Source organism: Strongyloides ratti (assembly GCF_001040885.1).
Source record: "Strongyloides ratti genome assembly S_ratti_ED321, chromosome : X".
Classification (NCBI taxonomy): Eukaryota; Metazoa; Nematoda; class Chromadorea; order Rhabditida; family Strongyloididae; genus Strongyloides; species Strongyloides ratti.
In genome coordinates, this window is record NC_037309.1 from 4,152,758 (window position 1) to 4,178,692 (window position 25,935).

At 18.5% G+C, this 25,935-nt stretch overlaps 6 protein-coding genes across 6 annotated transcripts; 4 read left to right on the forward strand and 2 right to left on the reverse strand.

The window, feature by feature from the left end:
• Positions 1-715: 715 nt before the first annotated feature.
• On the forward strand, positions 716-1,623 carry SRAE_X000089200 (Hypothetical protein; the record flags this gene model as incomplete). Its single annotated transcript, XM_024645291.1, has 2 exons — positions 716-1,175; positions 1,223-1,623. The coding sequence occupies 2 exons, from the start codon at positions 716-718 to the stop codon at positions 1,621-1,623; spliced, it is 861 nt and encodes a 286-aa protein (XP_024510764.1).
• Positions 1,624-4,371: 2,748 nt separating this feature from the next.
• On the reverse strand, positions 4,372-5,982 carry SRAE_X000089300 (UDP-glucuronosyl/UDP-glucosyltransferase family-containing protein; the record flags this gene model as incomplete). Its single annotated transcript, XM_024645292.1, has 3 exons — positions 4,372-5,676; positions 5,715-5,891; positions 5,938-5,982. The coding sequence occupies 3 exons, from the start codon at positions 5,980-5,982 to the stop codon at positions 4,372-4,374; spliced, it is 1,527 nt and encodes a 508-aa protein (XP_024510765.1).
• Positions 5,983-9,689: 3,707 nt separating this feature from the next.
• Positions 9,690-10,136, forward strand: SRAE_X000089400 (STAT transcription factor, all-alpha domain-containing protein; the record flags this gene model as incomplete). The annotated part of the gene is made up of 1 exon (XM_024645293.1): positions 9,690-10,136. One exon carries the CDS (start codon positions 9,690-9,692, stop codon positions 10,134-10,136), a length of 447 nt encoding a protein of 148 aa, XP_024510766.1.
• A 7,592-nt stretch (positions 10,137-17,728) lies between these two features.
• On the forward strand, positions 17,729-20,754 carry SRAE_X000089500 (Calsyntenin-1; the record flags this gene model as incomplete). Its single annotated transcript, XM_024645294.1, has 2 exons — positions 17,729-20,547; positions 20,598-20,754. 2 exons carry the CDS (start codon positions 17,729-17,731, stop codon positions 20,752-20,754), a joined length of 2,976 nt encoding a protein of 991 aa, XP_024510767.1.
• Positions 20,755-21,837: 1,083 nt separating this feature from the next.
• On the forward strand, positions 21,838-22,169 carry SRAE_X000089600 (Trypsin Inhibitor-like, cysteine rich domain-containing protein; the record flags this gene model as incomplete). Its single annotated transcript, XM_024645295.1, has 2 exons — positions 21,838-21,867; positions 21,912-22,169. The coding sequence occupies 2 exons, from the start codon at positions 21,838-21,840 to the stop codon at positions 22,167-22,169; spliced, it is 288 nt and encodes a 95-aa protein (XP_024510768.1).
• Positions 22,170-22,254: 85 nt separating this feature from the next.
• SRAE_X000089700 (Excitatory amino acid transporter 2) lies at positions 22,255-25,767 on the reverse strand (the record flags this gene model as incomplete). The annotated part of the gene is made up of 5 exons (XM_024645297.1): positions 22,255-22,411; positions 22,457-23,712; positions 24,406-24,603; positions 24,659-25,477; positions 25,522-25,767. The coding sequence occupies 5 exons, from the start codon at positions 25,765-25,767 to the stop codon at positions 22,255-22,257; spliced, it is 2,676 nt and encodes an 891-aa protein (XP_024510769.1).
• Positions 25,768-25,935: the final 168 nt, after the last annotated feature.

Consider the following 25,935-nt stretch of genomic DNA (forward strand, 5'->3'; position numbering starts at 1 on the left):
GTTTAAATATTTAGTTTTAATATAACATAAATTATTTATACTACATTTTCTAAAGTCATACAATAAAAAAAAGATCAATTCATACTTTTTTATTTTTAAATACAATTGTTCCCTCTCTTTTTCTATTTAAATTTTACCTCTAAATTCATATTAATATATATGAGAATAATTTTAACTTACTCTTACAACAAAAATTGATGAACATTTATTTTTTTTTAATTTATTCAAAAAAAAAAATACATTATTTTTCATTGAATATAATCAAATTTTTAATTAAGTATATTTTTTTTTATTGTTTTATATTGTAATATTAATTTTTCAATATTATGAATATTTAAAATTAAATATACATTAGAACAAAAGATTATATATAACAACCATTAATAAGATAATTTTTAATAATTAAAATAAAATAAAATTATGTTAAAAAAAGTTTTTTGAATTTTTTCTTATAATATAAAATGAAATAATATTTTATTTTTATTTTTTTAGATAAACTTATTAACATTTTAATAGTTGTAATTATATTTTGTATAATGCGTCTTTAATCTGTTATCTGACGTGTTAAATAGTTTTATGTAAAAAAAATATCTTTATTATTTTTTAATATTTATATTTTTTAATTTGATAAAGTAGAATAAATTTATTTATATATATTATACAATCTTTATATTATTATTTAAATTAAAAACATTAGTTATAGGTTCAAATTGAAATGTTTCATGCTAGAATCACATTTAAAGGTCATTCTGAAAATTGTGATTGTAAAAATGAACTTTGTTTAGAAAATAAAAAACAAACTAATCTTCAAAACAAAGAATGTCCTGAAAGAATTAGAAATACTATTCTTAAAATGGAAAAAGAACTTAAAATAGAACTTAAAAAGAGACAAAATTGTAAGAAAAATGATATTTTAAAATGTTCTGAAGAATTATTAAATAAAAAAATATCTGGAAATTATTTTACGAGAGATGAATCTGGTATTTTAACATTTAAAAATGTTTCAAAGCCCTTACTTCTTTGTAAACCTAACTCTATTGGTGTTAAATTATCTATGTTATGTAATGATGATGATGATGTTAATGGACCATTAAAAATGTCACCAGATGATTTTCGCAAATGGCATTATAATGAGATTGCGCAAATTATGGATATTCTTCAAAAATATAAAAATCGTAAGATATTTTTAAGTTTTTTTTTTGTAGTATTCAAATTATTTTAGCTATTAAAAATTATGAATTTCCAAAACCACCATATGAAGGTCACAAAATAGATGAACCTGCTCACAAATTAACTAATGAGGAACTTGAAAAAGCATTAGAACTTGTTTTTGTACGTTCAATTGTATTTTTTTCCTTCCAATTTTCAAATGGTGTTTCAAATGAATCTTACAGAACTGTTATGATTATACTTTGTTTTACTATTAAAAGATATTTAGAATCAATTACTGAAGAAATGGATAAAAGGCATATAAGATTATTAAATACAATTGCTTCATTTGACAAGAGATATAAAGAAAGACAATTGTGTGAAGATAAAACTCAACATCTTCGTGATTTCCTTAATTATCCTTCTCATTTTTATGAAGAAGTACTTATTAATAATGCACATCAATATTTTTAAGACAACTATATACAATAGAATTATTTATTCATTTCATTTTTTTTGATAATATTAAAATTTAGATTTAAAAGATAAGAAAAATATTGATAACTGCAAATAATTTTTATAATTGTTTTATTATCTATACACAAGATAATTTTTTAACTATTTAAATATTAATCTTAAACTTTTTTTTTAATTTTAGTTAGATTAATCATTTATTTTTGTTATTATAAGTTATTTTATTTTTTTTTAATATATACCACTTTATTAATAATATTTAAGATAAAAAGTTCAACATTTTGTAAAACATTTACATATGTTAAATATATTTTATATATTAAAGTTTTTTTATTATGTTATAAATGATAAATTTTTTTTAAACAAATTAATTTACTTTGAATATAATTCTAGGATATTTACAAAATCAGTTTACATTATTAATAAATTTGTGAAGAAAGAAAAAAAGATGCTTATCAATAAAAGTATTAATTAAAAATTAATCTTTAAACTAATTACTCTTATTTCAATAGTATTTCTTGATATAATTACACTATTTATATTTTAAAAATTTTATATTTATAAAAGTATGAAAAAAAATGAAAACAATAAAACGACAAATAATAAATTTATAATTCTGTCAAAATTAGTATTCACATTATTTATATTGATAATATTTAAAAATATATATGAAAAACAAATATTAATAAACTGACAAATCTATATGTATTTATAAATGTTTATATAAAATGATATTTAAATAATCTTATGTATTTGATGTGTTTTCAAAACTTAGTTTTTTTTTTACTTAGATTTTCTATAGTTTTATTGTTAATAAAATTTTAATTTTTTATTAATTATTATTCTATTAAAATTATGACATAAATTTAATTTTTAAAATAAAAGCGATATAAAAATAATTTTAAAAAAGTAATATACAGATTGATTTATGTTTTTCATAGAATTTAACAATATATTTAAAAATAAATATTATCAATAAATCTAGCAATTAAAAAGAAATTAATTGGACTATTGAATTAAATTGTTATTTGCAATTATTTTTAAAACATTTTAACAAATATTTTTAACCAAATAAAATATATAACGAAAAGTAATGTAAATTTTGTAGATATTTTTATATTACTTCAGTTAAATTATTATTCTGAAAAATCATGTTTAAAAAATAATATAATGAGCATTAAAAATTTTAAATTGTAAATTTTATTTATATATGTTAATTTAATTTATTGTTAAATTTTCAATATATTATACTTAATAAAATTATTCATTAATATTATTGATACCAAAAATTGAAGATTTTATAAACAACTTTTAAAATATTATAATTTAAAGCTTTATTAGAAGAAAAACAACTGATATTTTATAATCAGTAATTTAAAAAAAGATGTCATGTATATTATTAAATTATATAACAAATAAAATACAAATAAATCATATTATTATTAGCTGTATGTAATTCAATAAAATATTTTAATAATATATTATCTATTCTGTCCCTATTCTTAATGTTAAAATGTCCACTTTTACTTAAAGTTAATCAAATTACATTTTGGTGATTTGTATCAAAGTTGTAATGTTTTTTAATGAAGAATTAAATCAAATTACTTGAACAGATTATTAACTTATATAATCAAAAAAAGAAGTCAATAACATATAAATTTACGAAATAGAATTTAAATAAACACTCAAATGTATAAACAGAATTTATATTAGAAATTTTGAACTAATTATTTAGTTATAAAAAATTTTTTAATTATTCATTTTTAATATTATAAATATTTTTCTATTATCTTTAACATCAACTTTTTAAAATTGTTGGTACAAGATTAGAAATTATATTTTACATCACTGAAAGTAAAATATTTGCATTGAAAACAAAGTTTAATGAGTCTTCTTAATTATATGTTTGGTAGGATAATAAAAGAGAGTTACTTGCAAACATTTGAATAAGAAAACGCCAAGAAAAAAGAGCAAAGACTAACAAAGAAATCTAAAAAAAAAGAATCTAACAAAGTGTATTGAACTTTAAACAAAAAAGAAAAAAGAAATCAACTTTTGTTAAAGGATCTCTAATTTTAAATATGCTATAAAATCTTTTTTTTTAAAATTATTTTTGTTGATAATTTATCTGATTTTATGGTGTTTGAATCATAAGAATATTTTTGAATTATGCAATATTAATATCATAAAAATTTTCACTCATGAATATTACTAACAGTTTGTGTTTTTGATTAAATTTATTTGTACGTAAATAAATGATTTGTCTTAAATTTTATAATTAAAAAAATAATAACACTTAAATATTTATTTTTTCTCTTATTAATTAATTAAAAGATTTTAAAAACAATTTTGTTGACAGTTAATTGTGAAATAACGAATCTAAACTTTAGAATTATTTTTTAATCTTTTTAATGTAAATTTAAAAAAAAGTTTTTACTCAATTAAAAATATTTGACTTATTGTAAAATTTGTTAATAATAAAATCTACCTCAACAATGTTTTGAGCTAATTTTTATTTGCATATAAAATACTATATAATTATTTTGTACTTTTATACATATTTTTTTATATAATAATAAAAATTTATTAGAATAAATAAATAAACAAAAAAATAACTATTAATTCAATTTTACATAATATTAAGACAACAAAATCATAGAAAGATTTATTTAATAAATGATAAAAAACTATTGTCAAAATGTTTAAAAAAATTGATAAGGAATAATTTAGAAATTTTTTTATCATAATTTATTGTTTTTTTTCTTTAGATTTATTTTTTTTATAACTTTCATATTTATTGTACATTGAGTAATATATATGAACTAAAAAGAACCAAATGTATTTTAAAAATAAATAAACCCAATATATGCTTCCATAAAAAGAAAAAATAATAAATAAATAAATATCAATCATTGAATATTGATATAATAATTTTTTTTTACTACCAATATTAAAATTTCTAATCTCTCCAAATTGACAAGCAAATTCAATATATTTTAAAAATAATTCTTTTTCGTTATATGGTTTTTTTCTAATCATTTCTGATATTTTTTTTATTGACTTTTTATATAAAGGATTCTCAAGAACGTCTCTAAATGTATTAATAAATAAATTTTTATCTTTAATAAATTGAAATTTATCGATCCATCTTCCTAACTTCAATTCACCTATTATTTTGGCATTTCTTGGTTGATCATAAAACAATGGAATTCCTAACATTGGTACACCTGCTCTACTACTTTCTAATAATGAATTCATTCCACCATGCATTATAAAAACTGATACTCTTTTATCATTTAATAAATTATATTGTGGTAACCATTTTGTTGTAATAACATTATCAAAGTTTTTTAAAAATAAAGAATTTTCTTCTTCATATTTAAAAATAAATGTTACATTTGGAAATGATTTAAAAAGTTCTATTAAGGTATTTAATCCTTCTTTTGGCATATTAATGCTTTTTGCAAATGATCCGAATGATATAATAACATTTTTTTTACGTTTATTAAGTAAATTATCAAAATAAGAATTTAAAGGAGATGGTTGTTTTAATAAAAATCCTCCTAATTGTATCATTTTTGGTGAACCTGGAACACCATAATTTATTATTGGATCAGTATTTGAAATATAAAAAATACATTCATTAAAAATATTTTCAAGATTAATATTATATGTTGGTGCATGCTTATTAAATATATCATTTCCAAGATAAACACCTTCTCTATGTAAATATTTTGATGTTAAATAAAAAAAAGTATTATATAATCGTTCCATAAATGACATATTTTCTGATATTGGAGCAAAGATTGATGGTACCTGTCCAATGGGAAAATTAATTCCCATTTCATTATAATGAGTATCATATGGGATCCCTGACATTACAGCTACATGTTTTGTAATATTATAATATTTAAACATTCCAAATACACATGGAACAAATGCTTCACCTATTCCTAAATCAAATTTTTCATTTCTTATTAATTCTGTTAAATTATCTTCTTTAATTATATGCTCACAACTTGCTGCAAGCCATTTATTATAAATACTTATAAACTTTAAAAATAATGATAAAATAAATAAATAAAACATACTGTTAATGTATAATAAGGATTCCATAAACTATCAATATTCCATATTTCTTTTAAATTTTTATCAGCAATATCAAAAATATCTTTTATTTTTTTATCATAAGTTGATGGTCTAACTACTGTTGCTTTTTTTCCTTGGTTATCAATTGTTTTAGGATTCATTGGTGCATGAATAATAGTCTTAATAAAATATAAATGAAAACAACAAATTAAGTTTAAAACATACAACATTATGACCATTCTCAGCTAAAAAATCAGCAATATTTATCATATGATTTGAATGACTACTTCCAAAAACGGGATTATATACCAATATTTTAAATTGATAGCATAACTTTATAGTAATTATAAATATAAGTAAATAAAAATATATATACATATTAACTTTTATATATAGAATAGATTATTAACAAAAATATAAAGGTTGCTAATTAATTATTTAAAAGATATATTTATAGGAATAACTAAAAAATATATATATGTACTTTTTGTTTAGTTATACAACTGAAAAGATATCTTAAAAATAGGTTAATATAAAAACATTAATTTTATATTTTATTTAAATTGTAAATATTTTTCTTTATTACATAATAATTTATAATATATATTATGTAAAGATATTATTAAGTAAATATTACTTAAATTTAAAAAAGTACAATATAATTTTAAAACTGATTGTAGAAATAAAATTATATATTATTAAAAAAAACTATTTTTGGCAATTATTAATATTATTATTTTTATTGCATTTTTATTAAATAAATTAATAAGAAATTATATTTAAAATAAAATTTTTAGATTTTTAGATATAATATAATAAATATCTATACAAATTTAAAAAAGTTTAAAGTGTAATATAATTATAATAAATAAGCATTTTTATAATGATCAAAATACATTTTATTTTTAATGTCAAAATGTTTTATTATTATTAAATATTTATTTTTTTAAATTTTGAATAATTAATAGTAAAAAAAATAGCTTTATATAGATGTTCAATTAATAAAATAATATAAGCAAACAATATAATACAAACTATTCTTAAGATAAAAGTGATTAGAATGTTTCTTAAAATAAATTGTGTTTTAATCATCATTTTAACATTAAATTTTATATATATACATCTTAAGATCTATAAACATTATTAATTTAATTTACAATTCATAAACTATAATAAATTATGATAAGAAAAAGAAAAAATGATAAAATCTTGTATTTATCTAATGTAAATATTCTCAATAAATGTTTAACAAAAAGATTTACTAAATTAACGAATTTAAAATATTGTGTTTATCATAAAAAAATTGTTCTAAAGTAATATAATAATCTCAAATTTGTTTATACACAAGCGATGTTAAAAAAAGTACTTTGCACTAATTTTCATTAAATATATATACTTTTTTTTCCATAATTAATTATTAACCTTACCAAGTAACAATCAAAATTTCTAATTATTACAAATTATTTCCTTTCATCTAATTAAGTATTTTAATATTACCTTTTTATTTATCAATTTTTTTATTCTGTTTTTATAAAATAAATTTTAATGTTATATTTTAACAATTTAATTTAATAGCTACAATCTACGTTTTTTTGCTCATTTATTTAATTATAAATAATTTCAAAATTATCAAAACATTAGATCATAATAAACATAATATATATTATATTAAAAACATTTTTATTGATATTATTTCTTAAAAAAAAAACTATTATATTTATTTGTTTAACTAAATTAGATTGTTTATTTTTAACTTTAATAAAAATTATATTGAATAATCAATTAAAAAAATTAATATTAATAAAGGTACTATATAATTTATATATCATTTTATAAACTTTTACTTAATTTAATTGTGTTTTTTAAAAAAATATAAATTAATTATTTGTCACATTCTTGATAATTACAATAAAACATATTTTGTTATCATTTTTTTTATCTAACTATGAAATACTAAAATTTTAAAAAAGTTAATAGAAAATTTATTTTTTAAATGTTTAATAATAAACAGAAAAAATAAACTTTGTTTCATTAACTTTAAAAAGTAAATTTTTTTCCTCATTTTAATAATTTATGGCAGTTGTTAAGTTCTTATTTTTTATTGGAATGTTTGTTTTATCAGTACAATATAATGATATATCCAAAAAATAAATAGCCAATGATTGTATGAGAAAAATTTCTTATGAATTTATTAATTTTCTTTGAATAAAAAACGCGTATATTAAAAAAGGTTTAGTAATTAAAAAAAATTAAGTATTTATATAAATATTGCAGCAAAAATTGTAAAATTTTCATTTGCTACAATATTGGAACTTAAAAATTTTTTTAAGCAAAACACGATATAAAGGTAAAAAAGATTATGATAAATGTTTCCGATGTTAGTTTTTTTGTAAAAATTAATTTTTAAGTTAGATTTGATAATTTAAGAATAAATAGAAAATTTAAAATATTTAAAAAACTTTTAAAACGTTAAGATTTTTTTAAAAAAAGTATTTGCTAAAAAAATGTCGAGATATTGTTTTATTTTTTAAAATTTTGAGTACCCTACCATACTTATATCATTTTGCGTTCTTGAAAAATTTTGAAATATGTATAAAAAATATTCAACAATTTTATCAGTTTTATTCATCCTTTCGATTATACTTAAACAAATTTTTTAAAACGTAATGTTTTCAAGATGATAATTAATTGATAAACTATGCATTCTTTAATTTTTTTTTCGATTTTTATTGAATAACGTCAATATCAGATCATTCTTTTTTAAGATATAAACTAAAAAAAATTTATTGGTTTTTTAAATTATTTTTTTTAATTTAAAATATATAAATATATGAAATATTTATAAACTTCAATTTTTTTAAAAATAAGATAAATAAAAAAACAAATATTATTGTAGTTTATTATAATGCAAAAAAAGATTACAATAAATTTGCATGTGGTAAAATGATAAAAAAAAATAAACAAGTAAAAGATATTATAAATTTGATAATAACATTTGGTACAAAGTGTTTGATGTCAGAGAGAAATTATTAATCAAAAAAAACTTATATCAAAAAGAACTTTTTTTCAATATTCATGCATAAATCTATATCTCCATATCTACAACTTTATATCTATTTTTTTAAAATAAGACTTTTATAAATTTTTTTGGATAAAATTTCTTCTTAATTAAAATTCAATGATTTCTTTAAAAGTCAATAAAATATTTTTTGTGTAAAATAGAGTTTCAAAAATTAATAATTTTAAAAGAAACAGTAATTAATTAGAAAAATAATTTTTTATTATAAAAAACTTCTAAAGTATTGTTTTAATAAGTTATAAAACTTTTTTTTTAGTATTACTTATTAATTTGTATATTTTACACAAAAACTTAATTGAACATAATATTTAATATTTATATATATATATATTTAATTTTTTTAATTAAAAACAATTTTTTGTAAATTATTAAACAAGTATACAGCTAAAAAAAGGTTATATACTTTTAATTAGTACATGAAATGAACGATTAGTTAAAAATTATAAACAAACTATAATATTCTTTTTTTTTAAATATTTTTAATAATTTCAAAAATCTTTTTTTTAATTATAAAAAAAAAGATTATGTATTATTGATTTAGATTATTATAAAAAATATTAAAAAAAAACTTATTATACAATTGTAACAATAAAATAATTCTAATAAATTATATTTACTTTATAAATATTTTATTTGGAATAATTTAAATAGTATTATCCTTAAAAATATTAATAAAAAGTAAAATATTTGATTATTTAAAGTGAGTTAAAACAACTAATATCATTATTTTTACCAAAAAGCATATAAAATGATTTCTTTTAAAATTTATTTAATTTATTATATTTTACTTAATTTATTTTTTGTTAATAATGTATCAACTTTTTTCTTCGGTGGTAGTACATGTGGTCTATTTTCATATATTAGTTTTTGTCCATTTTGTTATAGTACCAATAATGTAATGTATTTTCTTTCTGAAATACCATATAACGAGCGATGTGATTTTATTAGAATTGGTAGACAAATGAATACTACAAAAGATGAAATAATTAAACAACAAGATAAATACATGAATAAGTATTCAGAAATAGCCAAAAAACGGTATGAAGAATATAAAACAAGTCAGGATGAAAAAAAGACAAGAGACAAAGCAAGATTAGATAAAATGGCTAATAAATTGTCTAATGAAGCTAAACAATTATATAATAAAATTTATAGTGTTATAAATAATAATAATGTTACTCTTTTTCAAGAATATGAACTTTGTCATACAATTATAAATGAAGCACCATTTAAAAATGTTGTTGAAGCAAGTTTTTTGATACCTGCAAAATATTATGCTGATGAGTATGATGGTCACTTCATTTTTCACATTCATGATGAACCATTAGGATGTTACAATTGTTAGAAAAAAAAAGATTTTTTGAAAAAAAGTTTTTTATCATTAATTATAATAATTAAAATTGATAAATTATGAAGCATTTATTCTTTTTTAAATTTTATTAAATTTATATTATTAACATATAAATAATAATTATTTATTTTAAGTGCATATTTATTTTATGAACAGTTATATTATAAAAATATACTTTGTTAAAAAATAAAATTTGCTTCATTAAAACAATTGATAATGCAATTTTTTTAATTGCACTTATAACAGCTGAAAAAATAATACTAAAAATTAGACTCTTTGGAAAAGATTATACTTATTTATGCAACTGTTATCAGATTATTTAAATTATCATGTATAATTAAAGAAAAATCTACTGTTATGCTATGAAATTTAATAAATAAAAAAAAACTTAAAAAAGCCAATTTAAAGTATTTGTTACCAAAAAAAATTTTATTTTTTAATTCAAAAAAATGATTAAAAACATTTACACTTTTTTAGTTTATGAATCAATGTACTTCATAAAATGTGTGAATATTTAATGTCTTTGGAAGTTCCTAATAATACAGTTTAACATTACTTTTCAAAATAAATTTTATTACTGATAAAACGATAAATTAAAGTACTATGTTATTATATATATTTAGTTTAGTAGGATTATCTACAGATATTTCAAAGTAATTTGGTTGGATTTGATATATTTAGAAGATAGAGTAAAATGAATCGCAACATATTTTATTTATATTTGTTTTAAAAATAAAGTATAATTTTAAATGAAATTAATTAAAATTCTTAAAAGAGGAGCTAAAGTTAAACTTCTATTAAATACAAATAATTGCTAAAACTTATAAATTATAAATGTTTATGGTAATTATTACAATTTTAAAATTTTTTACTTATATATTTTCTTTCAGATAATAGTCAATATTAATTATTAATATTAAAACCAATTTTTAACAAATTATATGGTATAAATTTAAACGTAATTAAAAAATAAAAAAGTGGACGTAAATTAAAAATTTAAAAAAAATTATCTTTTATAAAATCTATACAAAATATTTGTTGAAAACTCATATTATTATATAAATTTACTTTATCTTTGTTTTGAATAAAGTACTTATTGAAACACAAAAATTATTTATATATATTTTTTTTTACTTTTATGTTTAAAAATTTATTAAAATAAGTATAAAAAAAAGATTTAAAATTAAAAAAAATGTTTTTTAACAAATTAAATAAGCAATTAAAATCAGAATCAAAACATTTCTTTTAATATAGTAATTTTTTTATTAGTTAAAAATTTTTTTACTAAATATTTCAGATTATACATTTTTTATACTTTATGAATACCAATCTATAAAGTAAACTTCTTAGTTATTACAACTTTTATAAAATTACAAATAATAAGTTTTAATTAAGATTTTTTTATATAATTGACAAAAAGTTATCAAAAATTAACTTTAAATGATACCCCTTGATATCATTTTATATTGCCATTCATTTAATATTTCAATATTTTATACAATATCATGCTTTAACAATAATAAAATTTATAATTATATGTTATTGTTACAGAAAAAAACTATACCATCATTACATTTATTTCAATAATTTTTTTATCATTTTTAAAAATAATAAATGTTAGTAAAAATTAAATTAGAAGACTAAATTTTAAATATTAAGTCTTCATCAGATTTTAAATTATTGAATACTTTACATAGAAATTTTTCATGAGTTAACATTTCTATTTGCTTATTTTGATTCAATTTTAAAACCAACAACTAAATTTATTTTTACATTAACAATAAACAGATATAAAATAAACATCTTAAGTTATAAAAATCATTTTTGATCTTAAGATTTGTATTCAAATTTGTAAGTAATGAGAAAAAATACAAAAAATTAAATTTTTAAAACGACAAAAAAGTAGTTAATATAATAGTAAGAAAATTTATATATTAAAAATAAGTAGTCAAATAAACATTAACTAAAATTAAAAACTTTTATTTTATTACCATATTACTTATAATAATTTGGAAATTTAAAAATTTATAGATTTCAAAGTTGTTTTTTAATAAAAACAAGTATTTTATATAAATTTTTTTAATCATATTCAGTTATTGTTAAGGTTTTTAAAAAAATTGATCAATTATTTATTCAAATATTTGAAATGTTCCATTATATTTTTAAAAATTTAAAACTTTTTTACTTTTATTATTTTTTTACTAATATAATATTAGTATGATTATGTATATTGTACATATATATTCAATATATTGAAATAAAAAAAAAAAAAAATATTTTAACTTGTTATTCAAATTTTAAATTGATATAATTTTTATGCCTTGTTTAAATATGAAAATGTTTTTGCATTATAAATTTGTGCTTGATTTAATTTTAAATAAAAAAATTTATAGACAGATTAAAGTAATCTTAATAAATTGATAATATTTTTCAATCAAATAACACTTTTTCTTATAACTACTATTTTAAAAAATAAATGAAATAATATAATTCTACATTAAATAAATTAGTATTTTTATTATCATGTTTTAAAAGTATTATAGATGTTTTTTTTAATAATACCTAAAAATAAATGTATTTATTAATAAATCTTTTATAACACGCTGTTAAATGTTTTATATTTTTCTATTTTAAACTATTATAAATAAAAATATTAATATTCGTAATAATAAAATTTATTTATATATTAAAAAAACAACTGTTCAAAGATCATAGAATCTTAATTAAGCTAAGAAATTCTATAAAAATTTTAAACAAAAAAATAATAGTCAATATTTTTATTATAACAAAATATAAATAGATTAGTAATAATTTCTATTATTTCAACATTTTAATTACTCAAACATTTTCATTGAATATATTTCTTTTCAATTTTTACTCCCACTATATCTTTTTTTAAAACTTTTATTATAAATTATAAATTATTAAATATAAAAATGATATTTATGTTATATGATATCAGTAATCTATTTTTATATAATATTATAAACATTCTTTTTAAGTATCTTTTTTTTTCTAAATTATTTTTCAAGCTAATTATTTTAATTAATAAATATCATATAATTTTTAATACATATATATATAGATATGTATATGTTTATTTGTTAAAATTTTATTATATTAAGAAACTTTTTTAATAAAAACATAAAGTATTCTTGAAATGTAAATATATTGAAGATAGACAAACTATTATTATTTATGACATCGTTTTAATAAAAATTTTTCAGTAACAATTTATAATATTATAAAAGAATAAACATTTTAATCGTTTTATTATTCATATTTACTATATATATATTTTTTTTATAATATTGTGTTTTTATCTTTAATCTTTTTTTCATAAAAGATAGTTATGTTTAGATAAAAATAAAAGAAATTTCATATCTATGGCAACATTGTAACTATAAGATAATGAAATTTTTAAAGTTTGGCTTAAATATAATTTGTTTACGTCAATTATATTATTGATGATAAATATAAATTTGATTTATTTTAATTATATTGTTTATCCCTCCAGCTGCCTTTAAGAACATTAATATTTAGTAATCAAAAGTAACGGAAATAGTCAAAACTAATTTTGTGATTGTCTTCTTCTCAATCTATATCTTAATTTAGTTTTCTTATAACTGTATATTGTGTTGATTTGTGTACTATTGTATTCATTTCATTATTTGTTCATTGTATTAATTTAAATATCTTGACAACAATATAATTGTTATTATATTCATACTTATAATATATATATATAATAATAATAATAATAATAATAATAATAATCTTACAAAAATTCTATTAATTTTTGAACTATTTCTAATTATATTTTAACATTTCTAATTAAAAAATAAGTACAATGTAACATTTCTTTAAGTTGTAAATATAAAATTTAAATTTTTTAAAGTATAAAAAAAGGTGAAATAATTAAATTTTTATGACGTTATATTTAAAAACATATATCTTTTTTTTTTGTTTACGATTATATATGTAGAAAATTTTAATTAAAAATTTTCATTTATATTTAATTGTTTATATGGCAAAAAAATAATATTTCTTTTATATATACAGGTATTATAAAAAAAAAATTTTTTTTTCTATAATATTTTGAAAACATTAAATTAAATAACATTTTTCATTCCCTCAACATAAATATATTTCTTTAATTAAATAGAGTAAAATATTTTTTAACTTCTTCATGTAAAAATTTACATAATTATATATCAGTATATCAGTCATTTTGAATGTTAATTACAATATGCTCAAGTACAATTTAATTAATTATTTTGCATATCTTATGGTATCTTTGAAAATTTTTATACTCTAATACATTATACAATTTTTAATCAAAACTTTATGTAGGAATAATTATATTTTTAAAGTAAATAGATGTTTAGATAAGCTTTTATAATAATACCATCATTAGTATATTTAACTAAAAATGTAAATCCTATTTTCTCATAAGATACACCCTATCATTAAATTCTAAAAGGTTTATGATTCATTTACATATCTATATATTATTATTCTATAATATTCATTAATTTTATAATAAAAGTACAAAATTATAAAAAAAAAATCTTTTTTTTTTATTCTATTTTTATAAAGAAAATTTATCTTAATTTGTTTTTTAAAAAAAAAAATTTTTAATAAATAAGTATAATTGAAATATATTTTTAAAAGATTTGGAAAAAAAAATAAATGTATAGTTTTTTTATTACTATCCCAATAGAATACTTATTTTTAAAAGGTATCATAAAATTGAATATATTATTTTTTTGGAAAGAAAATTAAAATTATTTTTTCATAACTATTTTTATTAAATGTTTTTATAATTTTTTTGTATAATACAAAAATAAAAAATATTTTTTTTTCTATTATTATTTAGGTTTTATAAAATATTTAAAAAAAAAATATACATATATAAAATGGCAGAAATATTTTATAAAACAAAATTATATTAATACCTTTATATTAAAAAAAAATTTCGATTTAAACTATATTTTTTTTTTGTTTGTTTGTATATATAAATATATGCTATTATATAAATTAGTCTATTGGGATAACTAAATATCAATTGCCCTTTTTGGTATAAATCTATCAATCATCTAAATAATACTTCTTTTTATTTATTTTTCACATACAAAGTTACTTTCAATTTTGCATAATTTTAAGTTTGTACTGGTGAACAACAACATTTTAAGAGTTATATTTGTTTTTTTTTTCTTCTTATATCATTATACTCTATTTACTATATTTTTACTTGACTAACCATCTATATCATACATAAAAATAGAATGAAAAAGTATAGCTAAATTTTAACAAAATTTTCAAAGCAATTAATTTGACTTATATATTTTTAATTAAATGTTTTATCCTTTTTTCTTTTGACATTTTCACATATTTGGAAACAAACTTACATATAGGTGAAGATATAAAAGTCATGAGATAATGAAAAAGTCAACCGGCATATGCCAGCATACATAATAAATATACAAAATTCTATTTTATGCTTTATTGGTTTTTGATAACTAAAAATTATTCATCATATCAATAATATTTTTAAATAATATTTAATCTTATTCATCTTCATTTAATTCTATCCATTTTTGATAAACCTTATATATATTTATTATATAAAATTAGTCAAAAGAAAAAAGTTTTAGCATGCTTTATTGGCCTAAACTTTTTTTTTTTTAAATATATGAAAATAAGCTGTAGGTATATATATACACAGCATGAACAAGTCATGTCTTTTTATTAGCCCCCAACTTCTATTTCTTTACATATGACAAATATGGCACAGACATCCTACATCCACAACTCTAACTAATACTCTCTTCACACATTCAATACACATCTCTCATCCCATATTTCTTATTTTTCTCTTCTTTTGGTTCTACTATTTTATCACCATAACATAAATATCACTAAATAAGAGAAAAGAAGGTTACGTAGTCTTGTTAAAGTATGAACAAATAGCAATTTTGTTAGTTGTGCCACTCATGAATAAGTCTATTATCATGAAGAAACATATTTTTAGGTGTTAACAAATACATTTCAAAAACCATCTATTAAATGTGCTTATTATATACAAAAATTGTCAAAATATAATTTTATTTTTCCTCCTTAACTATTTATTGGTTTCACATTAATATTTTATAATGTTTATATTATCAAGTAGAAAAAGAAATAAAAAAAAAAGTTATAAATAGTTAGCAAATTTATCTTTTGACATTTTAATATTAAAATTTGTTTTTCTCTCTCTTTAACTTTATCTTTATGCCCTTTCATTAGAAATATATTTTTACCAATAAATTAATCATCTAGCTTTTTATATTATTTATATATATATATTTTTTTAAATATTTATATATATATATAATCATTTTTTTTTAAATTTAAAAAAATAAATATATATTATTAAATTTATTAAAAAAAAAATTGCTTTATTTATATTTTAAAATATTTTTGTTTATAAATAATCTACTTATTTACTATTATAACTATTATTTTCAACTTTGACGTTTACAGACTTTTTGATGAGAATTTTAATATATCCTAGCAACGCATAGAAATATATACATCGAAGAATCATTTAATTAATTTTCTTACGCCCCATCTAACTATTCTATCCTTTGCTGCATTTTATATTTTTAATTTATACAATTTTTTTTGTCTATAATTATTCTTCTTCTTTAGTTACACTGAATATCAATAATTTTTATTAAAACAAATAAGATAATAATAATAATTATGTAAATGTTTTTGAATAATTTTTTTGATACTTTTACCTATTTAAAAATTGATAATAAAAAAAAAAACAATGTTGTCATAAAAATGTGTAAAAAGCTTTTTAAAGATTATTGTTCTGTCTCCTTTTATTACTTTAAATTTTTGTCATAGAAAAAATGTTATTATTATATTTCTTTGATATTTTTAGCTTATCTATAAAATTAAAATAAATTATTTAAAAAAGCTTTTAAAAATACATACACACCGGTGTCTTTGTCATTAACAAGATAGATACAAACATTTTTATTTTTAGTTTATATTTTTATTTAAAAAAAGTACATTATTATAAAATATTACGTTTTATTTTTCATTATAATTATCATAGATGTATATATATACATAATATATAAGTTATATTTTTCTTAAATAATCTTTGCTATATTTTTTAACAATATCAGTCATCTCTAAATATATGGCATTTTTATATATAGTGTAAAAGTTAAGTAATATCACATGAGTATTATTATGACATGCCTTTTTTTTATGTTAAAATTCAAATGTTAAAAAATTTATTGTTTTAGTCTATTATGTGTTGACATTTCCCTTCAAGTAACATGAAATTTTCTCTACAACTGTTTTACGAATTATCTTTTCTGTTGAAGTTTCCATAGATAATCTTTAAGCTTCTTACATTTAAGAAACTATTATAAAAATAAATCTTTTCATTCTTAAAATGTCTATTATAAAAAAAAAAATAAATTTTTTCAAAATATTTTATCTTCATTTAAATATTTATCTTAATTTCTTTTTAAATAATTTTTTTTTTAATTTTAGACTTACTAAAGTTAATTTTTTGTCAAATGATTCATTTTGTACTTTACTTTTATGTGCTGTTTGCCATAACTATTGCTTTAAATAATGGTTATCATCCTACACACCATCGGGTTCCTATTATTAATACCCATGGAGCTGATATGGTTATAGGAAAAATTCGTGAAGATCAAAGAATTGTTGAAATTGTACCTAAACTTGAAATTGTCTCTGAAACTGGACCAGTTTGTACTTATGAAATTTATAATGATAACAAACCTTCTGAAATTCCATTTGAATTTGAGGTTATTGATGAGGAACAAGGATATGCTATTTTACATGTTAAAGAAAATTATGTTCTTGATTGCCATCAAAATGAATTTACTTTCCGTCTTGTGGCTGTAAGATGTGGTGGTGAAAAAGCTAAATCTGAGCCTGTACCTATTAAAATTACCGTTTCCGATGTCAATAATTATGCCCCGGAATTTGATGCACCATGGTATACTTATGAAATTGAGGAAGGAACTATTAATACAGAGATAGCACGACTATATGCTAAAGATAAAGATTGTGGACATCCTTATGGTGAAATTTGCAAATATGAGATTAATAACAATTTAGAAAATTCTCCATTTACAATTAACGACCAAGGAATTATATCTAATACTCGTCCACTTAATTATTCATCTACTGATTCACATATTTTAACTATAACTGCACAAGATTGTGGTATGAAAAAATCTAAATCTATTTTAGTTACAATAAAAGTTTATCGTAAATGTATTGATGAAGTTACCTCAATACCAGATGTTATTTTTAATGATAATAAAAAAGATGATATGGTACGTATTGCTGATGTTGCTGATATTATTACATGCCCAAAAAGTGAAGAAAATTGTAAATCATCTAGCGTGAAAGCCATATTTACCGGAACTTTTAAAGGAAGATGTAATAAACCAATGTTTGATGATGCTATTAAAGGATGTAACTTAAATAAAAATACAATCAATTTACTACCAAGACCAAAGATGGTTGAAAAAGATTTATCATATAATAATGATAATAATAAATTAAAACCAACTTTACCGGCATCAATTTATACTGGTGAGGAAGGAAATGAAAAATATGTTTTTGATGGAAAAACTAATACAGCAATTGTCCCTAGCACTGAAATTATACCTCCTCGTTTCTTTTTAACATTTTCTATGAAACATGATAAAGGAAATAAAGAAGACCAAAAAATAAAACAAAATATTTTATGTGAATCTGATGGTTCTCATTTAAATAGACATCATTTTGCAGTTTATATAAGACATTGTAAATTAGAATTATTAATGAGACGTGAAGCTAAAAATTCAGATCCTGAATTTAAATCAGCTGAATGGAGATGGCATTTAGATGAAGTTTGTGATAATCAATGGCATACATATGTTATTAAATTTAATAATCTTGATAATGTAGAACTTTTTGTAGATGGTAATAAATTTAATAACAATGAAAGAAATCCTGAAATATTAGATGATTGGCCTTTACATAAAACTGAAAATCTTAAAACTAAATTAGTTGTTGGTGCATGTTGGCATGGACGTACTGAAGAAATGGTTCAACATTTTAAAGGACAATTATCTTCTATGTATCTTCTTCCTAATGATGTTGAAGAGGATGAAAAAATTGATTGTTTAGGAAAATGTTCTGAAGAATTTAATTATGATTATTCTGAACCACTTGGAAATGGACAAAAAGTTATTATTGATCATAATATTGTTACACTTGAAGCTTTAAATGTTGATGACTTAGTTGATATGATGGCTAAAATAACTTATAAAAACACTCAAAAATATATAATTCCTGGTAATAGAACTGTTACAATTGATGTAGAAATGAATTGTGATAATGGTGAACATATTAAATTTCTTGGAACTAAAATGAATATTAATGTTAAAAAAATTGAAGTTTTACCAGTTCTTACTGTTTCTGGTTCACCAACTGTTCATGTTATTGGAAAAAATCTTAAAAATGGTGTATCTATGTTTCCTGATATTGAAATAAGTGCAGTAAATGCTGAAGAAGGTGTTGATTTAACTGAAAAATCTACACTTGATTGGTGTCAAATTCATCTTAATCCATCACGTGATCTTGATTTAGAATATTTCTCCAGTCCAGCATCACTTATTGCATTATTAAATGTTGATTTTGAACATGATAAACAAGGAATATTATTAAAAGGAAAAGAAAAAATAAGTGGATATCGTGATATTATTAGACAAATTAATTATTTTAGTACAAGAATTGATGCTTACAGTAAAAGAACATTCATTCTTCAATGTTCGATGATGGATGGTAAAGTTGAAAGTAATAAATTTACAGCTGTTCTTGATATTAAAGATAATTCAAATGAAGAAAATCCAATTTTACCAATAAAACCATTTGATGCTGCATTTGTTGATGAAAATAGTAATACACCAGTCCTTCAAATTGATGATGATTTTGAAAAACATTTTGAACCTACTTTTGATCAAAGTGGTTCTAATAGATTACAAAATATTCTTGAATTAGATTTACCAAGACCAAAAGCATTATATAAAATGGGCCAAGGTGCTATGGGTCAAGGTGCTATTGCTGGTGGTGCTGTAGCTGTAGTTGTTGTTGTTTGTGTTGGATTTTTACTTGTTCTTCTTGTTGTTGGTGTTCTTAAAATGAGAGATGCGCCTGTTCAAAGAAGAGGAAAAGGAGAAAAAGATAGAACATTAGAATCTGGAATGGAATGGGATGATAGTGGTATGAATATAACTGTTAATCCATTAGAAGATGTTGAAAAAAATGATGAAGAATGTGTTTATGAAGATGAAAATAGTTCTGATTGTGAAAGGTATGTTTATATTTTTTAATTATAACATTTTTTTTTTATCATAATTTTAGTATGTATAGTTATAGAGCTGAAGATGATATTACTGAAGATGATGATGATGATGATGAAGAAATGGAACCTGTTCTTCCACATGCACAAAATAGTCGTCAAGGTTTAGAATGGGATGATTCAACATTAACAAATGTCTCACGAACATATCGTGTTTGATTATTAATAAGTAAATTTTAAAATTTTTTTTTTATTTTTACTTTTAATATCAACAAAATGTGGTGACATCGTTTTTAAAAACAATAATCATATAAATATTAGAAGATTTATGTATTTTACGTCCCAAATAGTCTTATTTCTCTTAATCTTCAAAAAATTTTTTGGTTTTAACAGGATCTCTAAAATATATATTTGGTATTAAGATTTCCATTTTTTTTTTCTATGGTTAATTTTAAAGATGATGTAAAAAACTATTTATAATTCTTGTACACAATAATATATAAAAAAAAAAAATAATTTCAACGTATTGTACATTGAATGTGACAATTATAATTTCATTTATATAATTTCACTATCAAATTTTTATTCAACAATGACTACTAATAGAAAATTCTCTTAACTATTTTTTTATCAATAATCTGTCAAAGAAAATTTTTTGTATGAGCGGACCTTTTATGTAATTTTTAATAATCAAGTTATTTTAACAAAAATAAATTTTTTTTTGTATCTATTTTATAAAATGAATTGACTTTTTTAATATTAAATTTTTTAAATTGTATTTTATTTTAAAATAATAAAAAAAAAATTAACCTAATATTTACGTTGAATGCAAAAAAAAAAAAATATTATTCTTTATATTTAAAAAAAACACATTTACCAACAGATCTATCATTTTTTTATATAAATAAATTATAGTTTAATCTAATAATTTTTTAAATAACAATGATAATATAACTTTACATACACTATTGTTTATTTTTTTATCATTATAAACATTTGCTAAATTATATTATCTTTTAAATTAATATATAAATTAATTTATTTGCAAAAAATGTAAACTTTTGTACTTTCTCTATTGCATCAATTGCGTAATTATTTAACTTTTATGAATGTTTGTTTATACTAACCACTTTATTTCTGAACTATTTATATATATATTACATTTCTTAAATAATGATTCATTCAATTGATAAATTAACAAATTTTATTTTAAATAATAACGTCATTGAAATAAATTTTCACAATTTCTTATTCAATTTGTTATAATTTGTCTTTTTAAAAATTTTTTTTTTAGATATATAAATGTTTATATTAAAAGTGTCAGTTATTGTTGTAAGTTATACAATATTTCTTTTTAATTGTAAATTTTTTTAAAGTTTTTTTTCTTTTTTTCTCAAATGATTTATGCTGATAAAAATCATAAAATTAAAAATGATACTAAATTATGTCCAGAAAATTCAAGTTTTGTTGAATGTTCAAATATTTGCCCAGAAATAACTTGTTCTTCATATAAGTTTAGAAATTTTTGTAAATCATTAAGATGTGGATTACCAAAATGTCAATGTAAAGAAGGATATATAAGATTAAATGGGCCAAATAGTAAATGTGTAAAACCAGAAAAATGTTCAAAATAGTGTCCAAACTATAAAGCAATTGAAATAATTTCAAAATTAGAAAAAAAATCTATTTAAATATAAATTTTTATTTAGTAACATATTTTTAAACATCAGAATTTTTTCTAAAATCAGATGGATCAACTTTTATTGAAATAGGTAAATGATTTATTGTTTCATTAACTTCAACTTTACTAAGATGTTCAACAAATCCACATCCAATACCATCTCCCATTACATTTACACATGTTCTTAATCTATCTCTTTAATAAATAAAATTATTTTTATTAATTATTATTTTTACTTACAAAAGCCAATCTACTGCTAATATTAAATTAGCGCTTTCCGCTGGTAATCCTATTGCAGTTAAAATCATTACCATTGTAACTAATCCAGCACTAGGTATTGAAGCCGCTCCAATGGCTGCCATTGTTGCTGTTATACTAACTGTAATTAATTGACCAAAATCTAATGTCATTCCATTTAATTGTGCTATAAAAATTGAAGCAACAGCTTCATATAATGCTGTTCCATCCATATTTATTGTTGCTCCAACAGGTAAAACAAATTTACTTATAAGAGGATTAACATGATTATTTTTTTCCAAACATTGAAAAGTTATTGGTAATGATGCAGCTGATGATGATGTGCCTAGAGCTGTTAATGCTGCCGGTAATAATCCATGTAAATATTTATATGGATTTTTTTTTGTTGTTAAAAAGTATATTAAAGATAATGTACCAAAAAGATGAATAATTAATCCTAATATAACAGTTAATACATACATTCCTAATGATTGAAATGTACTAATTAAATCATCAACTTCTAATAACTTTCCAGCAATAAGTGAACATATACCAATTGGTGAAAAAAGCATTATTATATATACAGCTTTATTTATAATTAAATCCATAGCCATAATTAGATCTACAACTGATTTTACTTTATCTTCTAAATTTCCCATTATTAATCCACAACTTATACAAAAAAATATAATTCCTAAAACATTCATTTGATCAACATGTATTTTTTTATGAAATTTTTTCGAATTAGAAATATTATATTGTGATTCAACTTGTTGAAATGTTGAACGTATTATATTATCTGGAAATAAATTTCTTACTAAATCAAGCATTTTTTCAGTAGCAGATGGTTTTTCTTTTGTTAAATAAGGTGAATCAACATTTTTATCATTTAAATGTCCAAAATTTCCAGGTTTTATAAGAATAACTAAAATTATACCTAAAATGACTGCCATAAATGTTGTTATAAAATAATATATAATTGAATACATTCCAACTTTTCCAGATTGTTTACTATTAAGTTGACACAATCCACACATAATACTAATTGATATAAGAGGTAAAATAATCATTTGTAAAAGATTCATAAAAATTTCTCCAGGAAAACTTATTAAATGTATTGTCATTGGTGTTAATTCAATATTTCTACATATTATACCTGTTCCAATACCACAAATAACACCAATCATAGTAAATATTAATAAAATTTGTTCAGAATTTTTGCTTAAAATCATTTTAAGTACTTTAACTAAAAAATATTTCTAGAAAAAATTATTATGAAGAAACAAATTTTTTTTTTTATTATTTGCCTGTATAGTTTAAACTTTTTTTTATTAAAAGTATATAAATAATATTTAAATTGTAGGTTTATTCTGTTTAATGCATTAGTACACTATATGTTTGTAATTTTAGTATATTATAAAATCCTTTTTATATATATGTAATATTTTTTAAAAATAAATTATATATACTAATACCATAATAATTTTTAGTAATTTGAAATATTAATTCTAAAAAGCAATAATCGTTCTTGATTTATTGAATTAAATAACATAAAACCAATATTTTGATTAATAATAAATATTATAAATTATTAAAATATTTTTTTAATGATGAATAAAGTTGAAGAAGAACAAAAACTATATTATAGCATAAAAAAATTAATTTATTTAACAAATATAAATGTAATTTATAAGATATAATTAAGTTTTTATTAAATTTTTATTATTTAAAAATAGCAAGAAATACATTTATTTTCATTTTAAAAATTGCATGATAAAGTTTAATAATATATGTGATTGAAAAAAATTAATGATAATAGATATTTTTTAAAAATATTTATAAAATGAATAATTATTTATTATTGCGTTATTTCTAATAAAACATTTTTGTCAATCTATTTGATGTTATATATTTTTTTTTAATTATTGCTTTTTTTTTAAGTATTATCATACCTCTACCTCTTCATAATTTGTATCATTCATTTTTATATCATTTCTTTTTATTTCTTTTTTTGATGGATGGTATGAATAGTAATATATTAACATAAAAATAATTCCTATTATTAATGAACTAAATGGTATTAATATGAGGTATTCTTTATATGGCAATCGTTTATTAAATGGATTGATGTAAAATATTATAACTAAATTCTAAATATTAAAAATTATATTAAACTAGCTTTTTTTTTATTAAAATAAAACTTACAATAAATTCTATAATCTCAATTAAATAACCGATTATATATCTCAATAATGTCGATCCTTCAGCCATATTAAAAGGTAAAAATATATGAATAATTATGTTGATACATTGTAGGCAATAATTAAAGTACCGTGAATTATCTTCTATTTCAAGTGGTTGAAGTAAAAAAATATGACTACCTGATAATAAAATATGAATAATAATAAAAACTATTAACCATTTTTGAAGATAATAAGTAAATAATATTAAAACAATATATCTACTAAATAATGTAAAAAAACGCCATAATCCTTGTAAAAATGTATTTAATAATGACATATTATTTTTATCAACTCTCGAAATTCTTAAACTTCTATGTTGAATTATTAAAGATGTACAAATTGAAAGTAATGATGTAAATATTGATATTATTTGTATTAAAATTAATAATGACCATTCAATTTTATTTTCAATATATTCATTTAAAATAAAATATCCTTGAACTAATGTTTGTGGCATACTTTCAAGAATTCCCTCAAAAAATCTTAATAATGATGCATCTCTATCAGCTTCAATTAATTTATAAAAATTTTCTTTTTTTTTTCTATTACAATTAAATAAATTGTTTTCATTTTTATACACTTTTATGGCATATTTTAATGATTTATAATACCATATTAATGGTCCAATTTGTAATATTGAAGCTAATAAATTATATCTCATTTCTTTTTTTGATTTATTTTCTTTATTTTTTAAATCAACTTTCCACCAATAAAATGATATTAAATTTAATATAATACTTGGTATTAAAACAAATAAACCAATTAAAATGCCAAAAAGCATCTGAAAAAAAATTAATTTTTATAATAAGATAAAATTAAATTTACTCTATTATTAAAATAATGTACTATTGATACAAGAATATCAGATATTATATCAGCTATATATGTTAATATTGAAATAATGATACAAAAAATATCGAGTTTTGTTACAACCTCATTATTTGGAATTTTATCTGTCGCATCTAAGGCATTATTTTTATCTCCCATTAAATGATCAATATTTTCATGCTCATTTTTATCATCTTTTCGTAGAAATAGTAATTTTACTTTGTAACATGTAGATAAAACCATAATTATAGTAAAATTATTTAAAAAATATTACTAAGTAATAGAAAAAAATAATAAATCTTTTTAAATAAGTTGTATACATATATATATAAATATATATTAACGTTGTTGTTAGTTATATATACTACTTATTGGATCATTAAGTTATATGCCATAAACTATCTTATTACA